General features: G+C 46.4%; 1 protein-coding gene across 2 annotated transcripts in view; it reads left to right on the forward strand.

The window, feature by feature from the left end:
• Positions 1 to 15201, forward strand: part of Atg16 (Autophagy-related 16) — a 378915-nt gene that overhangs the window by 151272 nt on the left and 212442 nt on the right. For both annotated transcript variants that reach the window (XM_065437138.2, XM_065437139.2), the window contains exons 6-7: positions 12073 to 12233; positions 12483 to 12554. In XM_065437138.2, the coding sequence (XP_065293210.1) occupies positions 12073 to 12233; positions 12483 to 12554 (233 nt within the window). The remainder of the gene's footprint in view (positions 1 to 12072; positions 12234 to 12482; positions 12555 to 15201) is intronic.

Below are 15201 nucleotides of genomic sequence, written 5' to 3' on the forward strand. Positions count from 1 at the left end.
TTTCTGGTGCATTCAAAAGGCTAATTTTGTGAATATAATTAAAAATGAATAAAGGAATTCATATGCGCATATTAATTCCGCTGTAGGTCTCCATTTGGGATGGAATGTACTCGCACTGTTATTCTGTGTTTTGGCATACTGTGTGTAGTTTTGCAGAGATCCCTTTTACTTGGCATCTTTCCTTGTTGTTTTATTCCTTTCATAGAAATGTAGGATGTCGGTGTGTCTTATACTTGCACATGAGCGTGACGTTCGGGAGCACTTCATGATGTAAACAACAACAAAAAAAAATTCACGAATAAACTGTGCAAATGTAGTTGCAGGGGGTTCACAAAACAGAATGAAAGAACGAGGGACAAATGTTTATCGCGAAAGAAGGCAAATGCCAAGCAGGGAAGCTCTTTGGCTTTGGGCTATGTGCGTACATAATGGAGAGTTCTAGTTCAGGGGACGCAAGCGGCTTGCGCACGCAAGAACTAGGGGCGCCGGTACTGCGCATGTGCAGACCCCTGCGTCTTGGTCAGCGCATGCGCAGTACCGTCACCCCTAGTTCTTGCGTGCGCAAGCCGCTTGCGTCCCCTAAACAAAAACTCTCTATTGTTTTGCCTTCTCTTCTACAACAGCGGCTGAGGAACTAAGTGCTTGACGTTGGGTCGTGGATGCCACGGCCGCTTTTTTATGAATGCGAACCGCAAAAGAAAATGTGTCCACCTGGAATCTGAGTTGGTTTAAATCAATTCGATCTCCTTTACTACGGTGTTATTTCCAGCCAAGTTTTCCATCCGAATAATTTCTGGGTACGTGGCAGCGTGGCTCAAAATAAATTTAACGGCTTTACGCCACTACTTCGGTGTTTGCAAAACCTCTGCTGTCAGCTTAATAAATCCCTCTAATGGGCGTTGAGACGCGCTAGGAGGGCACATATAATTCATCTATGATATGAAGTGAGTTTCGGGGATCCATCTTAACATCTGCCGACCATTTGCACGTCTATTTGACTGCGACAGAAAATGATTATCAAAATATCAACATGCAGCGCAGGTGCTGCGCCGTACGTTCCGTACAGCCCACATTCTTACAGCGCCATCTCGTGCTATCTACATGAAGCGCCTCAGCGGCGAGCGCTTCCTGACCACACTGCCCCTATTCTAGTACACTGTAATAACGCACAACGTCGGCGGTCAGAAGCGGCCCGTAATACCTTTCCTGTATCCTCGACAGCGTCCAGGAGAATCCGAGGTGCCCAGCGGTTCGATCGTCGTGTAGGGCGTGCAGTACTTCTGGACGCAGCGCTGACGGTACAACAAGAGAGCTAGCACGGACTGATGAGAAGTTCTTCTTCACGAGCAGGTTATTTTGTAGCGTGAACGAAGACAATCCGCGCTTAAATGCCCTAGGGACAACGTTGGGTGTTCCCTTCCAAATACTCGACGAGGCCTTTTAGCTCCGTGTCTGCTCGTTGCTGTTTAGTGAAGTCTTCCGCGCCTATTATTCCAAGGAAGGCGTCGTCATCGTCGTCTTGCAGCTGGGAATCGATGGGGGCGCGTGATAGGCAGTCGGCGTCAGAGTGTTTTCTTCAGCACTTGTATATTACCATGACGTCATATTCTTGCAGTCTGAGGCTCCACCGCACCAGCCGTCCTGAAGAGTCTTTTAAGTTAGCTAGCCAACACAATGCGTGATGGTCGCTGATGACTTTGAATGGCTTGCCATAGAGATAAGGGAGGAATTTTGCTTTGGCACAAATGATGGCGAGGCATTCCTTTGCAGTTGTAGAATAATTGCCTTCCGCTTTTGACAGCGACCGGCTAGTATAAGATATCACCCGTTCAAGTCCATCTTTCCTCTGGAGTAGGACGGCACCGAGGCCTAGGCTACTGGCATCAGTGTGGATTTTGGTATCGGTGTCTTCGTCGAAGTATGGAAGTACCAGTGGCGACTGCATGCGTCCTTTGAGTTCTTGAAATGCGTCGGCCTTTGGCGTTTCCCACTTGAACTCGACATCACATTTGTTTAGATGTGTTAGCGCCTCTGCGATGCGTGAAAAGTCCTTGACAAAGCGCCTATAGTAGGTGCACACGCCAAGGAATTTGTGCACTGCCTTCTGGTCGATTGGCTGCTGGAACTTTGCGATGGCAGCTGTCTTCTGCGGGTCGGTGCGGACTCCAGATTTGCTGATGACGTGGCCTAGGAGCAGAAGCTCATCGTAAGTGAAGCGGTACTTTTCCGGCTTGAGAGTGAGCGCTGATGACTTGATGGCCTCAAATACTGTCGCAAGCTGCCTAAGGTGATCGTCGAAATTTCTGGCGAGGACGACGACGTCATCCAAGTAAATAAGACACGTCTGCCACTTCAATCATGCTAACACCATGTCCATGACGCGCTGAAACGTTGCAGGCGCCAAGCACAGTCCAAATGGCATGACCTTGAACTCGTAGAGGCCGTATGGCGTGATGAAGGTGGTCTTTTCGCGATCTCTCTCGTCGACTTCTATTTGCCAGTAGCCAGACTTGAGGTCCATCGACGAGAAGTATTTAGTGTTGCAGAGCCGATCCAATGCCTCGTCTATCCGTGGAAGGGGGTATACGTCCTTCTTCATGATCTTGTTCAGTCGACGATAATCGACGCAGAAGTTTAGGGTTCCGTCCTCTTTCTTCACCAGGACTACAGGAGATGCATACAGGCTTATCGACAGCTGGATGATGTCGTCGCGCAGCATTTCGTCGACTTGTTGCCTAATAGTTTCACATTCTCGCGTCGAAACTCGGTAAGGGCTCTGGCGGAGTGGTTGAGGGCACTCTTCGGTTATTATGCAATGCTTTGCAACTGGTGTTTGTCGAATCCTTGATGACGTCGAAAAGTAGTGTTTGTATTGTCGGAGAAGACTTCTGATCTGTTGCTGCTTACTCATACGAAGACTTAGATTAGCAGTGGGTTCTCTTGGCTCTGCGCTATATTCTTCAGGAAGGCAAAGGCTTCAGAAGTAACACCTGGTTGGCTGTTAATGGACTTGTGCCATTCAAGCGGTGTACGTTGAGACGGCAAAGCGTTGTTGAACTTAAGTCGCACATACTCATGCAGCTGGGGAGTAGTAGTGCAGCATTAGAGCAACCCCACAAGGTTCAGGAGGGTACTTCACATTTGTTTTTTCATGATCTCGTGCAAGAAGCTGCTGAATATCAGTCGAAAATGTAGGTTGAAAAACCTCAAGGCCTTTATCAGATAGCAGGTTTTGTTTCTTCAGCTCTTCGATAAAGTCCTTTGATTCGCTATAGCACTTTGTTAACCTTCTTTTCAACTGCTGCAACGTTTTTACTTTTTGCTGCAAATGTAACACCTCATCAGCTGACTGTTGTGCCTTTTGTGTGTAAAACTCTTTCGTAGGAGAAGAGGGCTCAGAGATGATGTCTGGTTCTTGTTTGTTAACATCAGGCACAGGTGATGGAGGTGCTGCCCGGGACTTAGGAGGAGCTCACTTTCGATTTTGTTGTCAGGAAGAGAGTATGTTAGAATTCGTTGTACTGCTTGCTCTCTCCATATCCGCATTTGTGTAAAGTAACTAACACTTTCCTGATCATGAGAAAAGTAGTAGTTCTTGGGTAGTGTAGCAGAAATTCTTTTTTTTTTCCTTTAAAAGAACATATGCTTGATACTAAAGAGTATAGATCCAAGTTTAGAGGAGTAATTTCTCGTTTGATAGGTAGTTGTCAAAATCAACATTTTTGCAAGCAGAATGCGCAAAAAATGTATTACCAAAAATGTGTGACCAGAAAGGAAATATGCAGAAACGTCAACAGGGTGTCTACCAACCGGAAAAACCGGGAAACCCTGGAATTCTCAGGGATCTTGAGTAGTCAGAAAAAAGTCAGGGAAAACTCGGGGAATTCGGGCCTCTATCAGGGAAAATTAGCGGCAATTTTATTGAAAGGGTCAAAAGTCGCAGTAATGCTGGCTCGAGCAACAGGAATCCTAATGAATTGTCTTTGATGCACTGTCGTCGGCTGGAGGAGTTGCCAGTGTACAGTCAACGACCGACTTTCCGGATTCCCGATAATTTGGACGACTTCGCGGTACCACCACGTACTCCATAGAGTCAATGTATCGGAATGTGTGAAATTTCGGACGCATGAACTCTTCGCCGTCCGATTTTCCGGATGTTTTGCCGCGACCGCAGGTCCGAAACGGCATTAATTAAAGCCACCACTGCGGTCATTTTGATTACCTCGCCGCCTGAAACTGGCACTCTCGCACACAGATCCGCTGGCAGCCGTTGCCACCACTGCGGCAACGCTAAGCCTAGCTGCTTCGACTTTTGCTATGAAGCTTCTTGTCATTGGGTGCCGAGTTTCTTATTTAAAGAATTAGCTGCTGTCAGCAATGGCATGGACTCCGCCTTTGTGGTCCTTGCGATTTGTTTAAAAACTTGGAAAACACGGTGCGTTGCATAATGCCGGTTTCCGAAAGTCAGCTTCGCGTCTGTACAGAAATGTTACTTGGTGAAGCGTACGCAAAACTATTGCAGTAAAGCATAACAAGCATGGGAAGGGGCTATTGCCATGGGACACAGTAGGCATTCCTTAATTATACACGCGTGCACCCGGTATTTCCTGTCACAGTACGAGCACCGATATGCCTAATACATGTACCAGCACGCCTACAGGGCGTTTTCAAATGTGCCTGCGGTGGTTTGAGCCCCTAAGGGCAGTAAATGACATGCATTTATCTTTCTCCAACTGGCTGCTTTTTCGGACGTTTTCGCGGCTCCTAGGGAATTCGAAAAATTGGTCGTGGACTGTGCAACTGACCAAGATGCTTCAAATGGTCCTTGGGGCGAACGAGTGGCAGAAGGAGGACAAGAACAGAAATGATCTACACATTGAGGAATAAAGGGGAAAGGAAGCTTGCTGCTGCCGTTTTGAAAGAGCTTGAGCTCAAAAAACAAAGTTTTGGCTGATGTTGAGATGCAGGTGTCCCTCATCCAAACCAATATAAACTCTATAAAGCAGTGAAACACAACACTCAGGACTCATGCGCGGGCTGAGAGTATGTCAGGACAATTGAGGTTGACTTACGAGCTGTTGAGAGAGAATCTAAATTGTGACAGAGTTCGGGCCTCGTACGACTGAGCTTGCTATCAGTTGATAGAAATAGCTCATATTCAAAAATATTTGCTTCTATGTTCATCTTCTTTTTATTCATTATTGAGAATGTCCGACTCCACTTGCAATTTTTTTCGAATACACTTTATTTGCTGTGCATTTTACTAACGTCTGCCTTCTATTCTCTTTTTGAATAACACAAACACTACTCCTTAGTATTCAAATTGCATTAAGTCGCTTTTTTATTTTTTTTTTCATGCGCTTACTAGTGAGTGACAGCATCAGGTGATATGGTTTCAGCCGGTCTTGACATAAAACATAGTTCTGCATCACTCAGGGAAATTTGCAAAGGCACTCAGGGAAAACCTGGAAAACTCAGGGAATTTGGTAATATCAACTTGGTAGACACCCTGGTCATCATTTCATCACAAAAAGTGCAGTAATATGCATGTAAGGCTGGTGTAATCGCAATGTCTGGGCTAAGAAGTGTAACTAATTTAAAATACTCTTTTTACTTACTGGCTGTACTTACTGGTGGTAACTTCTCTGGTCGTCTGCGGGTTGTTTTTCTCGATTTGAACGCATCTGTTAAGGAGAAACCTTTCAATACAGTAATGAATGGTGTCTTTCAGAGCACCACAGAGTGACGTGGCACCGCCCGTCATGCTATCACAGAAGTCCCACAGACTCATATTGCATGGTCATCGGCCTTAGGGAAATCTTTAATTAATGTGTTCATTTGCTTTTGTGTTATCTTGGATCACCAGTCGGAAAGGAGAGCACACCGCTTTGATGGCCTGAGACGCCATTAGCCACACCAACTGAGCATGTGGATATATCATTGCTAATCAACACTAAGTCTTTTGTTGAGCAGGCGCTTCAGACTTCTCTGGTATACCCTGTAACAGTCTGTTTTAGGTCTCACACAAAGTCTGTTTTAGGTCACACATAATCATAATATCAACTAAAGCCTTGCTTTCAATGTCGAAGACAATTGTGCCAGTCGATACAAGGGAGATTAAAATCACCTGTGAGAATAACCTTGCTGTCAGTGAACACAGCCATGTGATCGCAAAGTTTATACAAGTATTCAGGGAGAGCTATAGTGCACAGCACATACAGTCGAACCTTGGTAATTTGGAAGGGGCCCGAAAATTTGTTTGGGTTAAAAGAACTTCGAATTAAAAAAGAAGGGCTTGTTCTTGAAGTAATCATGCATCAGAGCCCGATGCAAGAACGGTGCGAGTCGTGAAATATCGCAATGCGCAAGCACTCAGCAAGCGAAGACTATGAAACTGCCCACGCCAGCCAATGCTTGTTTCTCAATAACGACAAAAAGAGAAACTTCAAGGAGCAGGCTAAGCTGGTGGCGCCGGCGCAGAGGCGCGCAGGGAGACTGTTGAAGGTGAGGGAGTTACGAGGGAGTTGAGAGGCAGGGCGACAGTCACGTAGTTGCGAGGAAGAGCTGGAGGGAAGTGGAGTTGCTATCCCGCGAGCTTGCTGGGATAGCAACTCTAATTACCTATTTACCTATTTAACGCTAATTACCTCTGCCACCTACTGCCACCGAAGCAACAGAGTTGTCAAGGCCAGGACTGGGCCTCTGCTGCTGCTTCCCTCTGCATGCTTGCATGTTTTTTCCTTCGTATGCTGACAGATCGGCGCTGTGCGTACCTTCTTCGTCCTGCATTCCTAATATTAGTCATGTATCACCAAGACGGTGAAGTTGTTACCGCTGATCATAATTATGTTGGTGTGCTTTTTTCAGTGGCCCTTTTGAATGTGGCATCGCCACATTCAAAAGACGAGGAGGATGAGGCACTGGGTGTCACCTTCGCGTCCTTGTATTCAGGGTCTGTCTTGTTGTACAGAATCGGGTATGGCGCACTGTCTCCAACAACCTTTCCACAGGACATCTCGGTTTAGAGACATTAGTGTAAAAAAACAAGTGCCAACAAGACCAACCAAGCTAACTAAAGCAAACGCGAGCCAGAGCTGACGTGAGTACACGATAGTGTGAAAGAAGCAGTGTGGCTGAACCAGACACGAATAGAGCGATCGGGCGGGCCTGCATGATACCAGTTTCCTGTGCGTACGTCACTGTAGGGGCCACTCTTACTGGTCTCCGCTCGCAACTTGCTTGCCACCGTGGCAAGCCACGAAAAATCGACGCAGGACCAATCCCTCCCATGGCACATGTTTTGCTGCTAGTGTGGCTGGGGCATTATGGCACGACGCAGAAACGGCGACCTTGCCATTTGAGGAAGGGTGAAATTTCTGCCACTTTTTCTTTGCTTTTCTTTCACGCGCAGCGTTGAGAGGTTTTTCCTAAGCGGGGTGATAGCAGTGATGGTCAGAGGCTCTGTCGCATGATTTGGTGTGCTGCTGAGAGCATTGTCTGAGCGCGGTATGTTCAAATTAACCGTCGCAAATGCTTGCGCGTTTGAATTACTGGCCGTTTTCACCCATTGGAGTACACATAACTTTGACAGGATCACGGCGTCAGTTTGAATAAACCGGAAGTTCAAATTAAGCACGTTCGAATTAAAGCAATTTGACTGTAGAATAAAAATATGGCTCCAGCAGTTAAAACGCAGGAACAAGCTTTCGTTGTCATCAATATGGTTTAAACCACCCCAGTCAATGGGTGCCTTAACACTGTGGCTACGCCACCACCCTTAGTCGGCCGATCACAATGGAAAATACTATCGTTCGGGGGAATTAGAACCGAATTGCTAATGTTGTAGTGTAACCAGGTTTCTCTAATCACTGTTATGTGTTGATCGTGTTCAAGAAGCAAAAGTTCAAGCTTTCCAACCTTATCGAAGAGGCTTCGCACAATAAAATCGAGTATTCTTATATATTTTGTCTCAGCATGTGTGCTGTGTCAATCTGTACCGTCTCTCTGTTTTGAAAGTGCTACGCTTTCGTTCGTAGTATCGTCTAATACATACAGTGTGCCATCAATTTTCAGCTTATCATGCAAAAGAGATTTGTGCATTCTCTCGATCAGTTTTCGTGCTATCTCGGAGAACTTTATGAGAGCACAGTATTTTCTGGCTTTAGTCATTTTTAATGAAAATGTTCGTTCCATTATGCCACCTGACATTTTGAGAGATGGCCTGTTTTTCAGTGTAATCTTCGAAATAGGCGATCACAGGGCAGCGGCCTTCCTGATGACCAAGACAGTAGATACAGGCTATTTATAGATTTGCATTTAACTCCAAGTTTTCAGTCAAAAACACCTTGAACAACGCTTTTCTTTAAGGATGCCTTGTTTTCACTGCTGTGCTCATTATTGCCATAAACAGTAATGTTCGACCTTCTGCTACGATGTTCGAGGTCGACAAGATTTAGGCTTTGCAATGGCAACGTATTCTGAAAGGACACAGACGATGATTGAAGCAATGCAATTGGCGGCGAGTTTTCTCTCGATTCCTTCATAAGCTGTTCTATTAATCTTAGATCTGAGTCCAGATCACGAATCAGTTGTTTGCACTTGCTGAACTTTGTTTTCATTTCAATGACCTCAGTGCAAATATTGACCTGTGCCCTCAGGACACTTAGAAAAAATGCAGTTGTTGTGGGCCCCTAATGGGTTTCAACGTCGCCACATAATAAAATTGTGCAAACGACATGACAGTCATAGGCAGATGCCTGGGCACGGCAATACCAATAAGAAAACTTCATCACCGCACCTAATTCTAGAGAGGCAACAAGTGGCCTGCATAGCAACAACAAGTCTTTTGGTCAGCGGCGTGGTCACAGCCGTTTCACTATGCCCACTGGTGAAGAAATCTGTGGCCGTGCTTTTGTAGTGTCCATGGTGCATGACATCCCCAACATGCTACATGATGCTGAGGTTGGCAAGAACAGACAGCTAGTGGGAATTACACATTTGCCCGTGTTATTAGGAGTCAAAAAACACAATCTTTTGGTCTAATGGCTTGCTAGTCAAGTTTTTGCCATTGACGTTGTAATTGTAATGTTCTAACATGTTCAAATAATCAAACCTGTTAATAAATGCATGTGCATATCATTATTCCATATTTGAAGCTAAGTATTCACGTTCGATTAGTGTCCACATATATCGATGGTATTTGTGCACTCCTAATTGTAAGTGAACACTTCACTCGCATCTCAGACAAAGAAAGCAACGATAACATGGTCACTACTCACAAATGCACACAGCTAGAGATGGCAGTCCACTGCTGACAATTTATTGAGAAACACATCAGCATCCCTCCCAACTCAAGTACCGTGGCATCAGCCAAAACATGTGCTGAACGCCATCGTAGAATTGAATGTGCAGCTGCTTCTCGACTGTCACATTCTCATCGAGGTTAAGTTTAATGAACACAGAAAAAAAAATCAAAGGCAATGCTTCGAGGAGGCGAGCTATCCTGCAGCAGAGGCCTCAACCAGCTGCTGTAAGAGCTGGGCGTGCTTTGCCTGCAGCTAATGTGAAAGGCAAGCCCTGGTTTTCGCTGTGCTCACCTATCTCTGTTGAGAGTGTGGCAAGTATGGGCTAAGCCATGACTGAAACTGCTCATTGCTCCAGGTAAAATGAACTAAGCACCGAGTGGAGGACAACGTCCACTCCACAAAAGATGGAAGCTAAAGGCCAACTGCAATGGAATTCTGGACCCCGTAAAAAACCCTGTTTCAGATAATTTAGACATACAGTTTAACACTTCAAATGTGAGTGGGCGCTTCACAAATATATCACAAAAATGTTTTTCATACCGATACTCCCCAAAAATGCTGCCATTACCAGTCGCTGGAAGTGAAATACTTTGGAGACTATGGAGAATCAGCGCCCAGGTCATCTGCTTCCCTTGCTTGTATACCGTTTCTGTGTATCAGCGAATAGGTCACAGAGTAAGCCACAGAGTTATTATACTTGGCTAGCCGCTTCGTGCTCTGTGACAACGCTGTTGCGCACCTGTGATGTTCTTTTAATGCCAAGTATTCTCAGAATCCAGCCGGTTTTGTCTGTCTGGTTGTCTGCACTCAACAGCAAGGCTTCAATGTGTTGTGCCTCCTCTTGAATAAGAGCGCACTGGGGTGGCCAAGCTAGCCTGACTTAACACGGGTACGATCCACGCAGTGCACCATTACACTAGATTGGCGAAAATTAGGCACTTCACAGTCTAGTGTGGCTGGCACGGGAATAAAACATGTCCTATCGGATGCCGGAGCCGCTGAAACAGGGTGCATCATGCGCTAGCTTGTCTGACCAGCATGTGCTAGCTTGGCTGACCAGCATGCTGGCTAGTTCGTGTTCACTAAAGCGAGTGTGTTGCATTTGCGCCTTCAGCAAACAAAGAAGCGCTCGCTCACCGCCCATTTGTGCACTTGGGCTGTGGCAACAACTGATCGCTGCGCTGCTGCAGGTCACGTTTAAAGTGGAAAGTAAAATTTTAGCAATCTTGGCGTCTCTGGCATGGCATATCCGACTTCACCGGCTGTTGTCTGACATGCTGGAAACGCCGGCCTTGTCGACAGATCAGACTGCAAACGCCATCTGTAGATAAGGATAAGTAGCTGAGGCTTGGCACGGCTGGGCTAGAGGGGCTCGGTGCTAAGTGCATGTAAACTCACGGACAGACGGGCCGGACAGCGACCGTGTTAAATCTTTGCCCATTTCACTGTGGCAGCATTGCATTCTTGCGTTGCTTGCTGCCACGTCTACTCCGTGGCCCCCACGTCACACTTCGATCATAACAAATGCAGTATGCAGTTCTGGCTTGTATCTGGCGTAGTCAGAAAGGCTTTTGTTCGTTTGCTTTGACGCGTCTGATTTACAGATGTGCGAAATGCCTATGAGATAATGATTGCTCGAGAACATCGCCCCTGAATACAACTTGCCTTTGGTTTTCGTGCACGTTGGCCGGTCTTTATTGCACTTGCCTGCTGAGCCATAGTGCACGCTTGCACTGTGAAGTCTGGGACGGGAAAGATGTGTTCGGCTTTCCTCTACTCAGCGTTGGGTACTGCACAGCCATCGCTCATGTTCGAGTATGTGTTAAAGCACCCGACAAACACGCAACGCATTGGCATTCTTGCAGCAGCTCGGATCATTAGTGTGAAAGGGAGAGCACATGCCAAGAGAGACGCTCGGCTGCGTAGGTGCAATTGAGAGATCAACAGTTGCGTACAGTTCTTCAGTATTCACCATATCCGCATTGCTACTGCTTTGCTGCCAGATGCAAGCGTAGTCTGCATAGGCACTGCTTGATAGCTGCTATTAACAAAATTGGGCAATTACCAGCCCTGCAGCTTTGCCAAGATTACTTTGAGAGTATACACTAAGCATTTGTAGTCAATTTAGCTCAAGTGAAATTTTGTTGCAGTTGGCCTTTAAGGGGATGACTGACTTCTTGTCACATGTAGTCAGGTGATGACCCAACTTAGGGTGGCACCTCCTTTCAGTACCTTTTCATCCTTGCTCACTCGTTAAAAGACAGAGGCTGTCTTTGTAAGATGGAAGAGGCAGGATACGGGTGGCGTCCTAAAGTTATTACACCAGCGTGCTGTGGCATCATATATTTTGACAGCTTCTTCCCTACTGTATTTAGGCATTGGCAATGAAGGACAACGGTGCATTTCGAAGGAGGCTCGACAAATCAGGTTCTCTCTGTCATCGCATTCCAAGTACCAAGATATTGAAATCCATGATGTAACAGTGACATACCAGTACTTAAGTCCCCCCATGTATCGTGCATTGTGCGCACATTAAAGAACCTCAGTTGGTCAAAATAATATGGAGTACTCCATCATGGCATGCCTCATAATCAAATAGTGGTTTTGCCATATAAAGTTCAGACGAAAGGTTTCAGACAAAATTAAAAAAATTCAATTACGACGTTAATTTTTTTCCAGCACTAAATTTGCATAATGAATAAAAGCATTGCCTTGATAGAGTCTAAACTGGCTCGCTTTACGAGGAGGATGCCCTTGTGGTGCGCAGCTCCTGCGGGACGAGCACGAAGCCCTGCAGCTGGCCTACAACAGCCTGGAGCGCAACTTCAGCACCCTCGAGCGGGATCACCAGGACCTCATCAAGCGCTGGATGGCACTCAAATCACGGGATGCCGACAAGCTCAACGCAGAAAACGAGCGCATGCTGCGGTCAGTGTTTTTCTCTTCCTACCGCAGGAATGGGTGCCCCACTGCACGTAACTGCAGTTTCACTCCACCTATGGTTGCAGCAATAAAAAAAAGCAGGCGCAGCTTTCTTCATAACACTCCAAGGTGCCCTTCTAACACAAGTGCACTAGTGCAGTAGAATAAAATTAGACTGGTGTCAAGTGGTGCATAAATACTACGAAATGCTGTTGTGATGAAACCACTGCCATTTGTGACTCACACGCGGTGCAGGCTGAAGCAGGCTCAGGTGAAGCGTGACCTGGAGGATGCCGCCAGGGAGCCGGTTGTGGTGCCCAACGACAAGTAGGTGTCACCTGCATGCTGCATGGAGCATTGGCCTAGGGGCACACGCTTTGAGAAAAGACTGTGTGCATCAACTTCTGCTGCACCATCAATTCCACTTCACAGATTGCGAAAAGTATTGATTGGAGGACAGTGTTCTTTTGTAACTACATGAGCAGCTGAATATCTGGATGTGTTCCTCAGAATGTTTGTTTATTATGCCACTAAAAGCTGCTAGCAAGATTATTCTCATTATCTGGGAGCAACACAAATTCACTGTGCCAGCAGTGCAACTCATTCAGAGCCTAAATATTGCGCTAGTGTCCTGTGGCTCTCTGCTCCTGGAGGAAGACAGCTCGGGTGAAATGGTGATGCAAAGTGCTGCTTGGTCGAGCTCCTGATTGGAGTGCTATGGGCAATGAATGGGCAGTGCAGCCACACTGGCATGTGGCTGCAGAACACGGTGAAAATAAAGTGGGCAATGCTTTCATCACTGCCTTTTCAGTGAGCAAGCAACCACTTCGGTGCTCAGGTGTTTGCTGCTACTGGGCTTCGAGTTGGGGCACACGCAGAAGTACACTGCTGGGTACTTCTCCTAGGGCTCTCCTTGGTTGAGAAAGTTAGATGAGGCTGTACTGGCACATCTCACTCAAACAATGCAACCCCATCCTTTCCCACAAAATCTGCTAGACCGATATTGTTGGTCAATTGCTATTGGGGATACTTTCACTTTCCTGTGATGTAAAAATCAGCCTGACACCTCATTGGAACAATGCAAGTCCTGTCTGCTGGCTTATCTAATGCATGCACATTGAAAGGGATGTCTCTGAATGTGATCGTCTGAGAATACTGCCCCTGGCTCTCAGTGACTGGCAAATTATGATTCCCTGATATTTACTGGTCTTTTTCCTCCTCCTGTACCAACTGTGAAAGCTGGTATATAAATGTACCCCTCAATATTACCTAAATATGCTCAAAGAGCTTCTAATGCACATTGTTCTCAAAGCGAAATCAACACTCCACAGCCCAGAACTTCTCTGTTTTGATTTAGGAAAATGTTAGATGAATCTGGTTGGTAATCTCGCTCAGTGCTACTTTCAGGAAGTGCATATGCACATATAATGACTTGACAGCCAATTATTTGCATGTAGAGGGGACCACAAAGACATCCGCATAACTGGGCAGTCAAGAAAAAAAAAATGCTTTAATGAAAAGAATTTGTTTTTGTTCTAACCAGCAGCATAAAAAAATATTTTTAGACTCAGTGTTGTTGCTTCAGTGAAATAATATTGTTACGTTGTAAAAATATATGTACAGTCAACGACTGAATTTTCGGACGCCCAAATTTTCGGACATGCCTGATATTTCGGACGTCTTCGCGGCACCGTCACGAACCCCATAGAATCAATGTATAAGGACATCTGAAGTTTCGGACGCTCGAACCCCCCGCCGTCCAATTTTCCGGACTTTTTGACGGACGGAAGGACTTTTGGCTCCTCGCACAGCGCCCTTGTGAAGGAAATCGACTTGCAGCCGAAGCATATCACCGCTCTGAACCACAACTAGCCGAATCTAGCCGTCACACACTGATTTGGTCTGGCCACGCTGGCTATGTTCATCGCCGCACTTCCGCCTTCGGCGGAGTTTCCGGAGCGGCGCCATTTTGTTTGTTTGTTTGCACAGGCCACGTTTTGGCTAGCGTGGTGTGTGGTTGTGCTGTTGTGTCAAATATGCTCTGCGACGCTAGGCCTAGGTGCTTCGACGCTCGTCAGCGAACTCCACTGTTCGCAACTTGAGGATTTCACTCGTCTTCGATGGCGGCCACTCCGTCTTCGTCGTCCTCGCCGATGGCATCGAAGCGCGGAAAGCAGTAGTACCGTCGGACGACGTGATCAACGACCTCCGCTCTGCTGGGGTTTCCATACCCACGGAAATAACTTTTTAACAGTTTGTTGACGCTGACAATGAGCGCAACTTCTCCGCGGAACTCACTGACGAGGGAATAGTCCGTCAGGTTGTGGGGGATTCAGAAGACTCCGATGTTGAAAATGAGGAGCCAGTGCCTGCGCCGCCTACAAGCGCCGAGTTGACGCGAGCACTGTTGACAGTGCTGATATGACCCTTGCTCAGATCGAGGCGAATATGATCGCATGCAACCAGAACGCCGTCAAAACAACAATCAACAAGTTCTTCAAGCCACTGCAGCAATAACACCGGCTGCTCGACGATGCACATGTACATAATAAACCGGCTGCATACATAGTTTTGCATACAGCAAGTCGTCTGCATACAGAGTTTTTGAACGCCTCTTTTTATAGCCACTTCACTGATGCTGTGGCAGGGTTTCGGAAGCCTGTTACTTCACCCTTTACCTCTAGATCTGAGAAAAAAAGAAAAAGGGTGCGTTTTTTTGCATGCATTCATTTTTTCGGACTGCCTGAATTTTCGGACGTTTTTACGTTCCCTAGAGGGTCCGAAAAATTGGTCGTTGACTGTATTTACAGTATATACACAGTTACAAGGTTGTAGCTCAGTGGCGGGGGTAACACCATCTACTGATCTTCGTGACTGTTTAACCTCCTCTTCACCTCCCAATGTCCTTGTTTCCACAGCGGCACAAACTCGTATTTGACATTAACCCCTGGCAGCAGAGGCATCGTCTCAATGC

The sequence above is a fragment of the Dermacentor albipictus genome, chromosome 1, assembly GCF_038994185.2.
Source record: "Dermacentor albipictus isolate Rhodes 1998 colony chromosome 1, USDA_Dalb.pri_finalv2, whole genome shotgun sequence".
NCBI lineage: Eukaryota > Metazoa > Arthropoda > Arachnida > Ixodida > Ixodidae > Dermacentor > Dermacentor albipictus.